Source organism: Rhyacophila brunnea, unplaced genomic scaffold (assembly GCF_057557595.1).
Source record: "Rhyacophila brunnea isolate RB1 unplaced genomic scaffold, BYU_Rbru_1.0 scaffold_7, whole genome shotgun sequence".
NCBI lineage: Eukaryota > Metazoa > Arthropoda > Insecta > Trichoptera > Rhyacophilidae > Rhyacophila > Rhyacophila brunnea.
Window position 1 is genome coordinate 39,536,370 of NW_028233339.1, and position 19,283 is coordinate 39,555,652.

Here is a 19,283-nt window from a genome sequence, read left to right on the forward strand (position 1 = left end):
TGTATTAATAAAAACAACAAAAAATAATCTTCTTAACGCAGGATATATTAGCATACAGATATACCGATATTATTGGGATGTCAGGTATACTATAGTAGCATGTCGTTTGTTGAAACGAGTGTTCTATCTCTTGTTCACAATGAAAGCATCTATCTATAAATTAATGATAAAAATATGCTATATATGCTTTCAAATAATATAGTGTCATATTTTTTACGTGCATAAATAATGTTATGTCGAACAATCCTTAGAGGTAAATGGACAAAGATATTCGTATTCGCGAAGTGACAAGCTACGAGTATGTTGTAGGTTGTACTTGTTTTGATTGGACCGTATCAGACGCTCTTCCGTGTATGAAAAAACTATATTTAATAGTCTGCGTAAGTATAAAACGTAACAGCACAACTAAAATGTAATTTTTTTTTTTTAAATTGCAGCAGAAAAACCTTATCAACTCCTTAGAAGGGCGCTTCAAGAAATTGAACGGCGGAAGCGCAGGCGGTGCTGGCAAAGACGAGGGCGCGGAAGCGAAGGCCGAGGCGGGGGCGGCCGCGGAGACATCGCCTGCTGACAAAGATATGGTGAAGTCCGTGGTGCCCGTTCCAGGAGGCGAGGGCGCCGACGAGCGGGAGACATGGGGCGGCAAGGTCGACTTTCTGCTGTCGGTCATTGGGTTTGCGGTCGACCTGGCCAACGTGTGGCGCTTTCCGTACCTCTGCTACAAGAACGGCGGGGGTCAGTACAATGCAATTTATTCTTCTTATTTTTCATATTATTTATAGATCGAACCAGTCTGCCATTATGACTTAAGAGTTAACTACAAGGAACCACTTATTAATTTAAAAAAATATATGGATCTTATGTCGAATTACTCTTCTTATGCAGGCTTCTAACATTATTATAATATTATGTAAATAAAATCAGGCAACAAAATAACGAACACTTTAGTGCAATCTAACCGAGTTATTTAAATGTTTGACTCATGACATTTTTTATACAAATTTGAAGACTGTTTCATATCGTTACGTAAACCTTGGGATGGATTTTGGTCGATTGCACCATATCCCCCCCCCCCCCATAGGAATTGGTGAAAATCTAAAAACGTATACATTCAGTTGTACCTAATATAACATGAAACCAACTTATGCGAAAGTAATTTTCAAGTTAACCACGAGGAAGCCCGCGTGACCTCTTCGCATCACTTGATTCGTATTACATCACTCACGGCATACCGAAGGAGTGAGAGAAATAAAAAACGTGAATCCCCACGCTTCAAACTAGGACATCGTTTCATCTTACCGTCGCGGAGTAGGCTCTTTTTACAGTAGAATAATAGTTTGACGATGTGGATAATGAGTGTCCAAAAGAAGGCCTAATAATTTTCACGACGAATGGGGAATTGAGTATTTTTTTATGACCAAAGACAATAATTAGTGTTATTGTTTATAACGCCTCAGTATCAGCCTCAATTTATTGAATAATGAAAACGAGAGTATGTAGTAAGTCACTGCCAGTTTTGATACATGATACTCGTAGTAGATCCCAGCCTCCTTGAAATTGGACATGTCTGATATAATCGATAAATATTTTAAAAAGCGATTTTCAGTAATGTAGGTTTGTTCCTATGTTTGGCATGTAACGCTCTATAATATGGTAACATTTACCCCCATTCCCCTATCACCAGATATCTCGTAAACCTACACTTACTAACTGGTCATATACATAAAAAAGTTAATTTAGTACATAAGACAACTCAGTGTGAGTTTCCTGGTGATAAGTATATAGTACAGACTTCAGAGTACGACTTTGTTAACATTATACGTATAGTACGTTAGATATTTCTGAGGATCAACCGATTGATTTTATTACGCTTCTATAACTGGCATTGTATTGCGTTTTCGGCATATTTTATCGGGAAACATTTTAAAATGTTATAATTTTTATCTATGTATGTACGATTTAAAAAAAAGTTAATTTGAAACATTAAAGTATCTGGACAATGATATTATATTGTTATTAAGTGTGTATAATTATAATTAAATTTGAAAATAATACCCAGTAGATATTATTTAACACTGAGCGTTTGCACACGTTTGTTAGAAATTTTACTTCAAATTACATTCCATATTAATCGAAGCCGAAGAATTAAACCGAACGATTCTTTTTTTTTCTTTTTTTTAATTTATAGGAAAAGTTGAGAAAAAATATATCCCGATATTGGATATCCATTATTCGGGATTATCAAATCATTGGTTTAAAGTTTGGTTTTAGTGAAACACTTTTTTTGCTGAACTGAAAAAATATCTAACAATATTTTTTTTATTTTATTTAAGAAAATGTTTCATAATATGATATTATCTAATACTTAGATCTTTTTGTGCAATGAAATAAATTGAAAAGCATATAATTATTATCCAGTCGACTATTAGTGTAGCCGTAGCCTAATTCCGAATGTCCAATATTAGCAAACAACTCAAGTGTCATTTATATTTTCACAGTTTCAAAAATTTGACAGCAAAAAATTGCTTTAAACCCCCTGATACAATATTTCTTATAAAGGTACCTACCATAGATTTTCGCAAGGCGTGCAAGTTACCTTATAGTATTAATCTTATAAATTCTTTAGTAGATGGCATTGCCTAGACCTGGAGAAAGAAAGTCGAGTATTCAGTAGAGTTACCCTTCTTCTCTATATTGTATGATTTTTTTTTAGATTTATAGTTAGAAATAATAATAAATAGTACACATAAATCAATCGCCAAGCTAAATTAATGGTATATCTACCGGTATATTTCAATAGCACTTTATTCTAGAAGTTTAGTATCGCCATTTATAGTGTCAAAGTCAGTCATCGGCATAGTATAATCTTTGAGACGAACGGCGCAGAGCACTTCCGGTTTCGCCGGCGAAACAGTGCGGGAGGAAATGAGACCCGCTGCGGGCGGGAAAGTCGAATGGCCGGCCCTTGACGGAACTCCTTTTTGGCCACTGACACTTCAGGAAATTTCAAATTAAATCGCGCCATCTTTTGAAGTCGTTCGCGATACTTTGGCTTGCTTGTTAATCTACGACACACATTTCATAATATGCCTAGTAAAATGGTCATATTTTTATGACACTAATCAAAAAACTTTTCTTAGTAAACTAAACTATAATTATAGCGGGCAATTTTCCCTGCACAATTATTCTAGTTAAATCATTATTTTGATAATATTTTTTTATGGTTTTACCCGTAGTTTTATTGTATAAATTTTCATGACTAATTTTCCATAACTCTGGACTATGTAGGTAAGCCAAATTGAAATGGCAAAATTATACCGGTGTGAAATGGTGGAAATTTACTGAATTAATTAAAATTACTATGGCTATATATTATATGGATAGGATGCTTAGTATTTATCCAATATAATTACCAAAGGAATAAAATTGAAGATTGACATTCCTCCTGACATTCATGTTTAGTGGAACCTGGTAACACTACCGATATTCTCACTACTAATTTTTTTTAAACCAAAAGAATCTAAGTTTTTTTTCTTAATTTGACGATAAAGTATATAATATATTGACCATATCCGATCCTAATAAGATCACACATATGAGGCTCCGTAGAGCGTAGGTTTATATTAACAGATTTTTGTTTTTACGAGAAATGGATGTTAGCCACTTACTCAACCTATTAGGTTTATACTCTGACTCTAAACACACATTGAAAAACAATATGTGTATTTGCCAAACGCAGGTTTCGAACTTACGACCCATGACATTATAATCAGACGCGTTAGCCACTCGACTATTGTGGGCGTGTTTCCCCACAAAAACATAATAAAATGCCTTAAGGACCCAAAGAGAAGGACGAATTTAAAATTGAGTTTGTAGGTACAAGTTTTATAGTTATTTTTCTAATTCGACAGTTTCAAGAAAATTCACAAGCATTATGTAGGTACAAAAAAGTTATGAAAAAATAGAAATCATATTCATTCATATTATCATTATAAGCATTACATAGTACATTTTGCAATGTCACGCTTCAATTCATTCACGAGTATTAAATATCAGATTGGTCGATAATATACTAGTTCCGTATGTATAAAATAAATAGGACGTCTTCGACAATATCGTTTTGAACGGTCGCTGATGCGATTAGACCGTTCCGGATCCCTCTCGTGAGGGGCTGCAGGGGGGTTAAGGATCCCCTCCCCCGAGCGGCGGCCCCTCGCGAGACAACGGCAATTAACTCTCGGCAGAGCAATGTGATTATAACATCAATTAGGCGAAATAGAAATTTCCGATAGCTACCTTAATTGAGTTGCTGTGCCGTTTGCGAGCTATCATCGACGCCGACCCGCACCCTGGGCGCCCCGCCCCCACTGGCTGCACCCTCGACACTCTGCCGTCCTAATTCGATTCCTGCTACGCTAAGAGGCGCTTACACATCCTCACGAGTACCAGGCTATTGTAGTTTGCGTAATATATAGCTAACTAAAACATGATCGCGATCAGCATCATAATAAAACAGACAAATTACTATTTACACATTTCAGTATTGTCCGTATGTCATACGTTCCGTCCTATATATTATAATCATTGTCTAGTGTTGAAGGAGGGCACATTTTATTTCAAATATTAAATGGTGAATTTAAGAAACCATTCTGACTCCGGACCAGATTACTTCAAATAAATTCTTGACTGGATATCTTGACTTCGCTGTCAGGCTCTGTGAGCTTGGTCTTGCTACCCGTTGAACATTTCCACGTGGCAGAGAAATAAACAGTGTAAACCACATCCACTGGAAATGTCCTAAAATGTATATGGAAAGGGAAGAGTTTCTCAAGTCGGTTGGACCAGCTATTGGGGCCATCAGACCGTCCAATTTTGTTGCATTTAGAAAATTTCCACCGTCGTACCGACAATGTGAAGATCTCTTTACTTAGATTGTTTGGCAATTTTGCGTTAGTTTTTGTTATTTACTACAATTCTTCTATGTACTCATGTCTTCTATGGGCGTTCTTATACAGCTTAGTTATACATCCTTGGACTATCACGCCGTGAGTCTCAGGTTCGAATCCTGGGTCTGGCAAGTACACATATTGTTTTTCAATTTGTGTGTGAGTCAGGGTATGGACTTAATAGGTTGTGTAAGTGGCTGACATCCATTTCTCGTAAAAAACAAAATCTGTTAATACAAACCTCTACTCTGTGAGGAGTGGAGGCCTATCCCTAAGATCCTATTAGAATCGGACATGGTCGAAAAAAAATCAGTTAAAGCACATTAATACATTAGAGGATAAGCCACGGAGGTCACGTTTGGACTTTTGTTCAGGAGAGTGATTTTTGTGTAGGTTAAATGTTTGAAACTCTATAAATTTTTTAATTACTATAATAATTAAGATCTGTGAACGGTGTCACTCATAATTAAATTTATTTTTGACCATAGTATGGATAGAAAGACCAAGTCATTAGAATTAATAAATTAATGGACTTCCGTGTTTTATGTTCTAACACATAATGTAGACAATACTTCACGTATAGATAATACACGGAAGTCCATATAGGTATATAATATGTTTATTTCCTGTGCATTATATTACTCATTTGAGTGATGGTACGTACCTTCAGTTTTGGGTGACTGCTTCTGAGACATTCTCAGTTATAAAAAAATACTGGTGCTTCACAACTACGCGTAGAGTGCCTTAATACGTCTGACTAAGTGTCTTCGATTTTTCGATAATTCACAAGATTTTAGAATATTACATTCACGTGAATTATTCGTTAAAAAATATATTTTCTATGTTATTAACGTAACGTTTAAAATAATAACTATAGTGTATTATCATAAGCGCCTGTCACTACTTTAAAATAAATATTCGAAGATATGTAGACCTTGAAAACATTTTTTTATGGAAATATTACGTGAAAATTAATATTCTTTAAAACACTACGCATATTTTTTTGCCGAGGACATTCTGCTGAATATGTAAAAATAAAAGAGAAAACCCGGTCGTTAGAGATAATACGTGGGGCATGGGTTAGTACAGAGGGGGGCAAACTTTTTGGATGTAGGGCCAAATTCAAGAATTCAAAATGAGCGGCGGGCCGCAAGTAAAATACCATTTTTAGATATACACTATTTATTATCACGAAAAATAAATAATACAAAACAATTTATGAGAAGAATAAAACTGTTGTACATTTTTTAACATTTTTTTTTTAAATTCAGGTGTTAGTTTTGTAGTTGATATTCTCAAAACTGCTTGTAAATGGGCATCGGAGATATTTGATCGTTAAGAATTTTTATTGAGGTTCATGGTCGAAAATGTTTGTTCACATGTATAGGTTGATCCAAAAATAACGAACATTTTTCTTGCATAATCTTTAAGTTGGTCGAATTTGTCTGAATTAAGGGCATTGTAAAATTTTGGAGATTTCTTCACGACCATGCGATTCTCTTAAATCAGTGTCAAACTGCAGATCAATAATCTCAAGTTGTATTTCTGTCGGTACACTATCAATATCTATTGAAAATGGTTCGCGTACTATTGCTGAACAAATTTTAATCTATATCAATATATATTTTTGTAAATTATAAAAAAGTTATTCGTAATCAGAAGTGCAATTAATGATGGCGGGCCGCAAAAAAATACCCGGCGGGCCACATGCGGCCCGCGGGCCGCAGTTTTCCCCTCTCTGGGTTAGTAGGATAATCTTGGTCGAGAGAGCGAAGGAATGCGACTAATTCACTTGCCGTATTATAATAACTATGAAGCGTAGCCTCCCTAACTGGCCTAACATAACATAACGTGCCGACACAAATTAAATTATGCACTTTACATACATACGCGTTGGCTTTCAATTGCATTGAATGAATTTAAACGCATCGCTATGCACATTATTTCATCTATAACGTATATGAATATACCTTTAAATATTATAGCATCCATTATCCATATTCGGAAAATCGTACGTGTATAATATTATTATTTTAGAACATTTTTAATCTCCGGCTATTATCATTATCATTGACATATTTACAGGATACACCATTCCATTCAATATCTAAAATAAAAGTGGGTAGGTTCTTTCCCCATATATTTCTGACGAAAATCTGTATGAAATACCTACCATTATTACAATGTACCTATACAGAGTTCAGTTTAAAGTGCGTACAATAAGTATTTACAACAATACTTTTAAACAATAATCCATAGATCCATGTATTAAAATATAGAATAATCCATAAATTAAAGTAACTTGGAAATTGACTCTTATTTACAATACAGGTACATATAGTTATTTTTTATGTCGCTTATAGATATATCGTCATAAATCGTTCGACTTTGGAAGTAAGCTCAACACAGTATAAAAAGATTATTATGTCGAATGTTAGCATGTGGCGCCCTCACTCAGCGGACAAGTCATATTGCTGGATATATAGTCATTTTATTTTCCACACAACGTCAATGACTGAGATTGTTAACAAAATTACAAGTGCATGTGCAACAATTTGACATCGATTAGTAATTAAGGTAAATTATTAATACTTTGATTTAAAATACAAAAGCCGTTTGTCAAAATAATAACGCAATTTATATAGCGCGTCGGTGAGAATTTTCATAATAATCAGATGGTACACACGTAGCTTAGTGGTCAGTTCATATGGACGCGAATCTCAGGAAACGCGGGTTGGAATCCCGCTGTGTGTCGTATTTTTTTTTTCAAACTAGTGGTTAGATATTTCTCACATGTGTTTTAAAATTATGAATGTTTGATGACATGTGTTTAAAATAGCTTTCCATATTTTTCTTGTGCCGTCCCCCATCGAAAGTCAGCCACCACCAGGCCAATCTGGTCGTGTGATACCCGGAACAGTTTGTTGGAGCTGCATTATCAAAATCACAGATTCTCTAAACTAAACTAAACTCTCAAGCTGTGAAATTAGGCGCCTTTCTTTGCTACGTATGCCGCCCGCTATCATATCATGCTCCAAAATAATTGATACAAATATAAATGTCATGTAACTGCTCTATATTACGAGTATTATTTTTTCGTCCTCGTCGTAATCCTCGTGACTGAGAATCTCTGGAATATATACTGCGACATTCTGGGTCAATCTTCCCCAGCTTTTTCTAGGAACACCTTCAGGCATTTATTATAATAGCCACCATGGGTAATAGATTCTATCATTTTATAATACCTTATATTATATTGCATTCATTTTTATTACAAGACACAATTTACATTTCCGTCAGTTTGATATCAGTCAACACGTCATATATTAATATTACGACACTACGAGTATTTTAGTATTTTAGATAAATTTTTGTGTCGTTAGTTGGTCACAACAGTATTTAACTAGATTGGGCGGTGTTCGAAAAGTAATAACTGTATAAAATGATTTATGATGACCAAAGAATTCCATTAAAATAACTACATTCAAATTCAGCCATATCCATAAATCTAAAAGAACCATTTCAGACTTACTAGTATTTTTTTGGCGGTGCGAATTACGTTTAAGTAGTACGAGGGTACCCGTACAAAACTTTTTAAAACACTGCTCTAAATAATAGTTCACTTCGCTTGAAAAGATTTTTTTGTCGTTTTATTTAATATAGAGAGTAATTTTACTATTATCTGATAACTAGTCAACTATGATGTATATTTATTTTTGGTATTGTGTAACTTTCCAAGGACGACGGAAAATCTTTCCATTGAACGATCGTCAAAAGCATGCATTAGCACGGTTGGCATGTATCCATGTCGTCGCCGTGAAGTCCTTTCTATGTTATTAATTACCTCGTGGCCCTGTGTAGCCCCCGAATCTCACCCTGTTCACTGTATTCCCACCCCGGAGTAATATTGCGGTGCTGCCCCACGCCACATTTTATGATTGATTCCCCATTTTCCTCTTACGGTCACGGCGACATTGTTTTTCGCTATACCTGTCAACGGCGTAGACCATAGACTAATATACTATGTTACAGCATAGAAATAAAAATAATATTAATGCATAGACAGAAAAAAATCTTAACCCTGTGGCCCGTTGTTTTAACATCTCGTCTAATGGTGATCTATGGTTTGCGATATGAAAATGTCGGAAGAGAAATTTTATATCAATGCTGGGAAAAGCTGTGTGTTAAAGAGTACAATAAAATTACATAAGAGTAAAAAATAAATTAGTAGTTGTTTACACATCACATATTTATGCTTGAAACAGGATTTCAAAAATATGTAACTGCATTGCATGATGTAAAGTTATAACTATTCTCCATTGATTCAAGCATAGTAAAAATTTTCAAACATCATTGGATTATATTTCTGTCTAATTTCCATGAGATCCAAATTTACTCTCATAGTCCAGCGGGGCACTACTAAATAATTGTGCGCTTTTGTATAAACTTATGAACTTTGGCATTATCAATGAGCATATACTAAAGCTAGAACCATATTATTATCACCTCACGTGTCCACATGTGAGTTCACAGTAACCTCGCATACGGGTCAAAATGTGTAATGTCGTTTTACTTGATATTTAAATGTATCATAGCTACACATAACTAGTCTCAACGCTTTTCCCCTACAAATTTACACATTTTCGTGATCTCACGTATCTTTGATTTTAGTGGTTTGGAAGGGACCTACAATTACAGGTAACCGACAAAATCTTTTTATAGGTTGTCGGTATTTATTATTGAATGTTTTGGTGGTTCTAACCAAGGGTGTTGAAAAAACCCTTCATCTATAGAGATAGCACCTACATTATTTATTAAATCGAAGAGAAAAAATGACATTTTTGTTTTCAGAACGGCAGCAAATATAAGGAAACAATAAATTTGTAACTAATACAACCATTTACAAAATTCGATTCTAAAATCTAACTGCCTTAAAAATTCCTTATACGAAATGTGCATGAACATCGAGTCGAAATAATTTGGCTCTAACGTATTAGCTAACGCGACGTGATAATAATGTGTCTCTGCCTTTAGAGTATTTTTAAGATATTGAGTCGCATTAAGATTTATACAGGAGAGCTCGAACTTCAAGATGATAACTTAACATTTTCAAATTTTGGACACCATTTTAGAATTTTTTATGGAATCGTGGTTAAATATATCACTAAAGTGACTTTTAGGATACGTCATACTATATAATTATATGCCTATTTATTATGCCAAAATAAAAGTGCACAATTCATTCGATTTTCCGAGCCATGCCGCTCTGACTATGTAACATTTTTATTCAAATTGCGAATACTATTATAAAGTTGTTCGTCATTTGTCGTGACTGCATCAGTATGACCACATCATTCACATTGCAAAGGGTAGGCCGGTGCGGCTGCACCACCAATTACACCACAATTAGAGTTTCCTACTGCGCCGAGAAGAGGGCCACTCGTTGCAACAATGCCCTGTCCGACCCGGCCCCCCTTTGACAATCTCCACCGTAGCGGCGTCACGACTAAAGACTGTAATTCACCGAAAATACGCATCCGAGAAGACGATGTTGGGTATTAAATTAATTTATGACGATTTTGTAGCTTATTTGACACAATATAGGTGGGTGACTTCACACTCATTATTTTGAAAGGAAAAACAGCGACGATATTTGAATATTTCGTCATGCACATACCTACGCGATATGTTGTGAGCACATATTGTATTGTTTAGGTAATTTTGGGTACTTTTATACTACGTATAACTAGCGATCACCCACGACTGCGTCCGCGTGTAATATGGAAAGAAATATAATATGTATTATACCATGTCCAGAAACTTGTACGTATGCAGTTCGCCGTATCACACTTCACCGTGAAATGTTGTATCGGAAATATTTATTTAAGATTATTTATTTATTTATTTAAGAATACAAAACATTGTGGACATAACAAATCTAAATTCAAGACGTACACAACATGAGATTTACATTATAACAAATATTACCCACACAAGAGAGAAGAAAAGAATATAGAAGATAATAATAATAATATGTAACAGAAAAAAAATTAATCAAAACATACTTAAGTACAATTTAATACAGAAAAATAAAATTTTGAAAACAAAAAACATACTATTGTATACAGAAAAATAAAGTTTCAAAAACAAAATGCAAAGTACATCATTGAAAATGTCTATGTCTTTAGGGAGCGCATTTACTAATCTTGCACCCCTCGCTAATGGTGCCTGGTAGGCTTGACACGTGGAAACGGTTCCATGTACTAGTATAGTATACTGGTCATATATTAAAGACCGTCCAACCCTCCAACCTCATATTGAATCAACCCCATATTGAATCTAATAAAATTTGAGACCGTATAGCATACGGTCATTTCTTTCCGATAAGAAAGCTCACGGCGAACCGTGCTGCGGTGAAATGTTTTACGTACAATTTACATATAACCGTATTATACAGTGAATAAATAGACCGATTCGTATTATTAATTATTATTAGATTTCGATCGCGGGTGCCCCTCTCTTCATATTATTATTGCAACTGAGTTCATTGATATTTATTATGCGATATACAATATCAAAATGAAAGTCTTTGTTGGTTCCAACGATTTTGTCCATACAGCAGTTTTTGAGTTATTAGCGAATAAACGGACAAAAAAACATTATAATTTTATTATTGGTAGTATATATGAAATGCAATGGAGGTTTAATGTACGCAAAGGCTCCGGTGGGTCTATTCTGTACGAAAGGCGGCTATTGACGGTAGTTTATCATATTTATGTATTGAGGTTTTATAATTGTTACAATAAGTTAGCCGTCTAAGCTGTCAAAACTGTCTTATCTCACTGTAAAAGTTAACACAGCCAAGAGAGGGGGTGTTAAAACATTTGACTTTTTGACAGTTTAGAGAGGGTTAATTTATTGTAACAATTAACCGCCTAGATAACCCACGATGGCCGCGAGATACGTCGCCGTATAACATCGTGGGTCCCAGGTTCGAATCCTGGGTCTGGCAAATACACATATTGTTTTTCAATTTGTGTTTGAGTCAGAGTATTGACCTAATAGGTTGAGCATGTGGCTGACATCCATTTCTCGAAAAAACAAAATCTGTTAATACGAACCTCCAATCTGTGGAGGCCCATAATATGATCTTATTAGGATCAGACATGGTTGGAATGAAAAAAAGAAAAATACATAAATATGATATACCGTCAATAGCCGCCGATAGAATGTATAGAATAGACCCACAGGTGCTGGCTAATTTCGAATCCCCCTCAATAATTTGTAATACATACCTATATATAATTTAGAAAAAACACTTTCTGAGAGAGTATATTATAACCAATAGAAAAAATCTTTTTTGAAAAAAGTAAGCCACCCCGGCCGGGAATCGAACAATGCATCTCCACGGGTTTACGCCCCATCCGTCGCATTTAACCAATATGCTACGGCGTGACATAGTAATTGCGACAAATTTTAATACCTACTCATCAGCGCTCTTCCAGATCAAGCTACTTTGGCAATCGATTTTTGTTTCTTAAATCAAAGTCGTCGTGGAATTTCTCCAATATTTTTTTAGATGTAACTACTTCTTGCACTTGCTAATAATTTAAATATTTTTTTAAAGTTTTATATTGTTTATTTGCAATTAAATCTGAGCATGTCGTATGTATTAAATTTGTGGTTATGAAAAATTTCGAGACAATACTGGACCCAACTTTGTAATTTGGTTGCAATTTGAAAAAACTGACACCGCGTTTTTTTGGCAAGACCGATTGACTGCGCGAGTATGTCCACGAGCTTATTCGAAAAGGTGTTGTCTAGTCACGGTAGTATTGGACATAATTAGTAACCATCATGCTATTGCCATATCACCGGTCAATAATTTTCCTTCTCGAGTCTAGAGATACCTCTCTCAGTGCATAAGCCGTTTGAATCTTTGTCACTAAATGCGATTGCAAGATTTAATTAACGCGTCATACTACATTGCTAATGTGCAGTGGCGGCTCGACGACTTTCTAGGTGGTGGGGGCTTAGTCATTAATTATCAAATATATGTACAAGTATGTACCTACCTACATTCTCATATTATTATAGGTACATTATGTACGAAGCTACTTATAATAATATGATTTTATTAATGGGGAAATGAGTAATTTTCCAGAATAAATAATATGATTATCTAAGTCGTTACTTAATCTCATCTAAAAATCGTGCTTAAAAATATAAACTTAATTAATAATATTAATTATTATAAATTTACCATCATCAGTTTTGAACAATAACATACAACGAGCGTTTTTACTCACCTATGGGGTCATTCTATTCGGTCCCTAGTATGCGTATAATAACGCTGATGCATTCACATACTTTGTAGAAAGAGATTTCTACCGCAGCAACGGGATGGGACTGAGTGACCCCATCAGCGAAAAATAGACGCAATAGATTTCTTAATTTGTACATAGGTGTCACCGTGAAATAGGGCATATTTAATTTAATAAGTTATTTTAATACCGCGTTATCATTATTATGTTATTACATAATTTACAATTATTGCTTTATTTGTTTGTATAATAATCTCCTATATATTATTATCCTACAGATTTGCCCGTTTTTGCGAGCGATTGTGTGCCTTATTCGTCACGTCCGATGGGTTAAAACGCCAAACACACTTATGGAATGTTCGAAATTCAAATAGGTCATATAGAGTATGAAAGGAAGGGTTTTCCGAATTTAAGTTATCTTGCGATATAATATTGATGTTTCTCTAAAGCTTTCCGGCACATACGTCACATTATTGACAATATGGGAATTTATTTTTTCACAATGTTTGCAACACTCGAACCGACTAAACAAAGATGGCCGCTTTAAATTTAAAATGCGTTTTAACCGATATATACAATCAATTTTCACAAACTAATCATAATAAGATTGATCGATAAACATATTAGAACTGATTTATTTAAATTTTTATGAATTAAGTTCTCTGTTTAAGTTAAGTTTCTACACCTCTGACGGAAATCAAGTCTTTTGACACTATAAATTTATTACGCTATGTATACTAACATACGGTATTTCAATTGACTGACCACATATTTACTTATGAGATGCATTCGAGTGACTGTAAGTTGAAGTGAGCACAATTTTATATAACTTAACACAGTCACAAAAAAATCACTTTTAAAAACAAGGTAACATACGTCATTATTTGTTGTTTATGTAAAAAACGACAGGTGATATTATTTACGTCTCCTAATGATTTAAAAATGCACAGCACTATATAATAACTCACATTTATAACAAGCACCCATAGATAACTATAAATATTCAAATAAACAATAACATTTATACGAATTCCGATTAAAACTGATCATTTCATTGAAACGCGGGCGTACGACATATCGGCGTTTTACGACACCAAGGAAAATTTTAAAATATGATGTCACTTTTTTTTTTTTTTTTTGTAAGGCTGTTGAATCAATTTTTATTTTGAACCAATGAAACTTATATACATTTAATTAGCTCATTATAACCCAGAAATATTTAAAAGGTATCAACCAGTGTTGCCAACTAACATTTTCAAAGTTCAGTAGATTTTTTGATTTTTTCTTCAAAATACCATTGATTGACAAAAATGTATGAAATTCAACGATTGTGTTTGGTGAAAGCGTGCATATTGACATAATCTCACAAGTGTCTTTTAAAAAATCATGTAAAAAGTGACTTTTGTTCATCACAAATATCATTATTTCTTCTTTTCCTGACAACAATTTCAGTAGATCTAATGAAATTCCAGTAGACATGGCAACACTGACTATGCGATCAACCCAGTGTTGCCAAGTCAAAATTTAAAAATTCAGTAGATAGACATGGCAACACTGACTATGCGATCAACCCAGCAGTGTTGCCATGTCTACTGAAATTTGCCAATATACTGAATTTTTGATTTTTTTTCGAAATTCAAGAAATCTACTGATATTTGTGTTTCTCCATAATTGTAAATTAACTGATGATTCTTTCAATAATAAACTTGAAATGATTTACGCATGACCTTTTTTGATGTTATACACTTCTAAATTGACATAAAAAGCATTGTAACTCTACCCAAGAGCGCCATTTTACCCATTAATATCATCATTGTTTACAGTAAATTAATATTATTAGTTATTGTTATTCTTATTAGTTTTAAATCATATCTAATAAACCACATTTTTCAAAATCTTCTGAAATTTTAAATTTTGACTTGGCAACACTGGGTTGCAGTGTTGCCAAGTCGAAATTTAAAAATTCAGTAGATATACATGGCAACACTGACTATGCGATCAACCAGTGTTGCAAAGTCAAAATTTAAAAAAAAAATCAGTAGATAGACATGGCAACACTGACTATGCGATCAACCCAGTGTTGCCAAGCCAAAATTTAAAAAATCAGTAGATAGACATGGCGACACTGACTATGCGATCAACCCAGTGTTGCCAAGTTAAAATTTAAAATTTCAGTAGATTTTGACAAAAAATTCAGTAGATTTCATAAAATATCAGTAGATTTTGAAAAATGTGGTTTATTAGATATGATTTAAAACTAATAAGAATAACAATAACTAATAATATTAATTTACTGTAAGCAATGATGATATTAATGGGTAAAATGGCGCTCTTGGGTAGAGTTACAATGCTTTTTATGTCAATTTAGAAGTGTATAACATCAAAAAACGTCATGCGTAAATCATTTCAAGTTTATTATTGAAAGAATCATCAGTTAATTTACAATTATGGAGAAACACAAATATCAGTAGATTTCTTGAATTTCATTTATTATATTATCTATAATTATCATTATTAATACATTACATACATTACTATAATTATAATTATAATTATCATTATTAATAATATATTATCTATATACTATTAATTATATTTATCTACATATTCATATCATCATCATCATCAACTAGGATCAATCCACTGCTGGATGAAGGGTTCCACAACCTGATTCTACTACTAGCAGTTAAACGAATTTGTGATACTATACCTATTTATATCATCCTTATCAACATCGACCTGAACCAATCCACTGCTGGATCAAGGCCTCCCTAGCCTGATTCTATACTTTTCTGCATTTTAATTGCTGTATTTATCAAAATCGGTGATAGTATATTTATCTACATATTTATATTGTCATTATCATCATCGACCTGAACCAATCCACTGCTGGATAAAGCCCTCCCTAGCCTGATTCTACTCCTTTCTGTCTTTTGAATTGCTGTATTTATCAAAATCGGTGAAATTATATTTATCTACATATTCATATCGTTATAATCATCATCATCATCAACTAGGATCAATCCACTGCTGGATGAAGGGTTCTCTAGCCTGATTCTATTCCTTTCTGTCATTTGAATTGCTGTATTTATCAAAATCGGTGATATTATATTTATCTACATATTAATATCGTCATCGTCACCATTGACCTGATCTAATCCACTGCTGGATGAAGGGTTCTCTAGCCTGATTCTATTCCTTTCTGTCATTTGAATTGCTGTATTTATCAAAATTGGTGATATTATATTTATCTACATACTCATATCGTTATCATCATCATCATCAACTAGGATCAATCCACTGCTGGATGAAGGATTCCGCAACCTCATTCTACTACTATCAGCGAAATGTCAAACTGTCTGACGTGAATAAAAAATCCATCCCGAAGAGAAAACTATGGCGCCATCTATGCATACTTCACAATTATAATAAAATCCAACACCGCCAAGCCGTCTGCAAGACCTAGCGAGACAGACTGGCGAGAGCCAGCTGGCTCAGCTAGTAATAATAAATATCTCACTAAAATTGCGACGGGTTTAGATAGATGAAATAAATTAAATAATTTATTTAATCATTTAATTAAGTAGGTATATTATGACAATGATAAAAATATCGGACGTTTTTTACGCATTCTCCACATGATAACGATGTGTGGATGGTCCCTATGAACCCTTAAGGTAGAGCCGCCCCTGCTAATGTGTAAATTCCCACTTTGCAAAATATGCGTCATCCACTTCTGCTGACGCGGGTTTATTAATTTCTAACCTTTATGTGATATAATTAATCATCTTCACGCCTTGGAGATTGCATATCATTTACGCTGCAGTCAACGGCACGTGGAGTTCAGGTTCATCATTGAGCTGACGATGTGTGCTACTCTTTTCACATATTTAATAACAAAATTATTATTTCTTACAATTATTGCAGCACAATGCCGATAAGTAATGTTCCATCTGTCATTAATGCTCGATATCGTTTACCTGCTATAAAAATGTTATGACACGTATTTAATTGCTAATTTTAAAATTATTTCAATAATAAATGTTATTAAAAAAACTAATAATATCGATCGAGGGTACTTGATGAAATTTGAATTAAATTCTAATTGATTTGAGTCTTTTACTATTCCATTTGAGTACCTATACCATTTTTGGGACCCGGGCTTCGCCTTTCGGTATCTTCGTTTATTATGTGCACTCACCAATGGAAAATACACACTAACAATTTTTTTTTCGACCATGTCCGATCCTAATAGGATAATATGGGCCTCCACAGAGTAGAGGTTTGTATTAACAGATTTTGTTTTTCTACGAGAAATGGATGTCAGCCACTTGCTCAACCTATTTGGTCCATACCCTGACACACACAAATTGAAAAACAATATGTGTACTTGCCAGACCCTGGATTCGATCTGAGACCCACGGCGTGATAGTGCGTGCGGCCAATAATAAATAATAGATACAATACAATAAAATAAGGTAAAACCCTTATTTCCTAAGTAAAGGGTCGGGCATAAAAACTTTTTTTAATATATTGAATATTTAAAGTGCTTGTAAAAACCTGTAGTAAATAACTTATAGCTATTTTAACTACTATTATTTCTCTTTTTTCATCGAGAATTGACCGTAATGTCATTATTGTACACTCTAGTGCACGCTAACCAAGGTCTTTGGAAGTTGCTCCAGGGAAACTTTCGGCACAACTTTGTAGAGCGCCTAACGTTCGTTACGCCACTGTATACGCCTGAATGTATTAATAGTATAATTATATAGACCTGACGGGTGTCTTGTCGGTTTTTCTAAAATGTATTTTTTCTAGTGGGTATATGAGATGTTTTCAAATTATCTATGTTCAATATAATATAGAATGTTACATTCTCAAATCTTGTTTATTGTTAGTTGATTACATATAAAAAATAGTTTATTAAATTATTAGCAAGTCTAAGTACGTTATAAAAATTAAGGAATTAGTCGATATCTACCTTAATTTAATATACAATAACCTATAGCCAAGATTGTAACGCAATTTGATAAGTACCTATTTTCATGTAAAAACTACTAGTTATAATTGTCGTAATTAAATAGGATGCCCGTAGCTTAATTGCAGAACCACACTAACGCGAATCCAGCGGTTACAGGTTCATGCCCCATCGGGTGACGTATTTTTTTCTAGAATGGTTGTTTTCTAGTGGATATGTGCATGAGATGTTTTCAAATTATGTGTGGTCAGTATAGCTATACCTACTTAAATTACTTATTATTTATTACGTTTCTCTCTTATATTTTATTTTATCTAACACTGCATTTCAGTAGCAAGATGCCAACAGTGGTTAATATCAGTTATAAATGTCTACAAAAAATATAAAATGATTTACTATTGTAGCAGGAAGGAATAAAATTTTCCAAAGACATTGGCTTTCCATAATGAAAAATCGGCTTACAATCCCTGAGGGTATTACCCGCGGTCGTCGCTAGGCATCATGGGATCAGCTTCACATTACGCCGCGTTTTTTTTTCTCCTTTACTATAATACCAATAATACCTACTTACTTACCAAATACATTAATTACTTCAAATGGGTATTTTCTTTCAATTTAATTAAAATAAAATTTGACATAATTATACCTGGAGGGGAGTTTTAAATATTACAAATACGTACTCAACATGGCATAGTATTGTATATTAGGTACTAAAAACTACACTATAAAATAATATTTATATAATTTGTTACCTCAATACTACAACTTTACTAGATTACTCTGATTTGGTCAGTGTTGGGAAAATGAAATTTAAACATTACTTGATTAACATAAGTCTAGGGCATAGGCTATAATTATTATTTTAAATAAAAAGGGAAAATTGTGCTTGTCTAATTGGAAACAATTAAATAATGTTCAATTGTATGAAAAAATATTGTCGGTATATTATTTTATTTATTTAATGCATTTATGGTATATTAATATGGTATGTTAATATTTTCAAACACAAAATTAATACAGTTGCCATTAACTTCT

General features: G+C 33.7%; 1 protein-coding gene across 1 annotated transcript in view; it reads left to right on the plus strand.

Annotated features, from left to right (window-relative positions):
* The first annotated feature begins 452 nt into the window (after nt 1-452).
* LOC147064848 (sodium-dependent dopamine transporter-like) overlaps nt 453-19,283 on the plus strand; it is a 47,180-nt gene continuing 28,349 nt past the window's right edge. Inside the window, exon 1 of the mRNA XM_085958426.1 lies at nt 453-735. Within this exon, the coding sequence (XP_085814552.1) occupies nt 579-735 (157 nt within the window). The 5' untranslated portion in view covers nt 453-578. The remainder of the gene's footprint in view (nt 736-19,283) is intronic.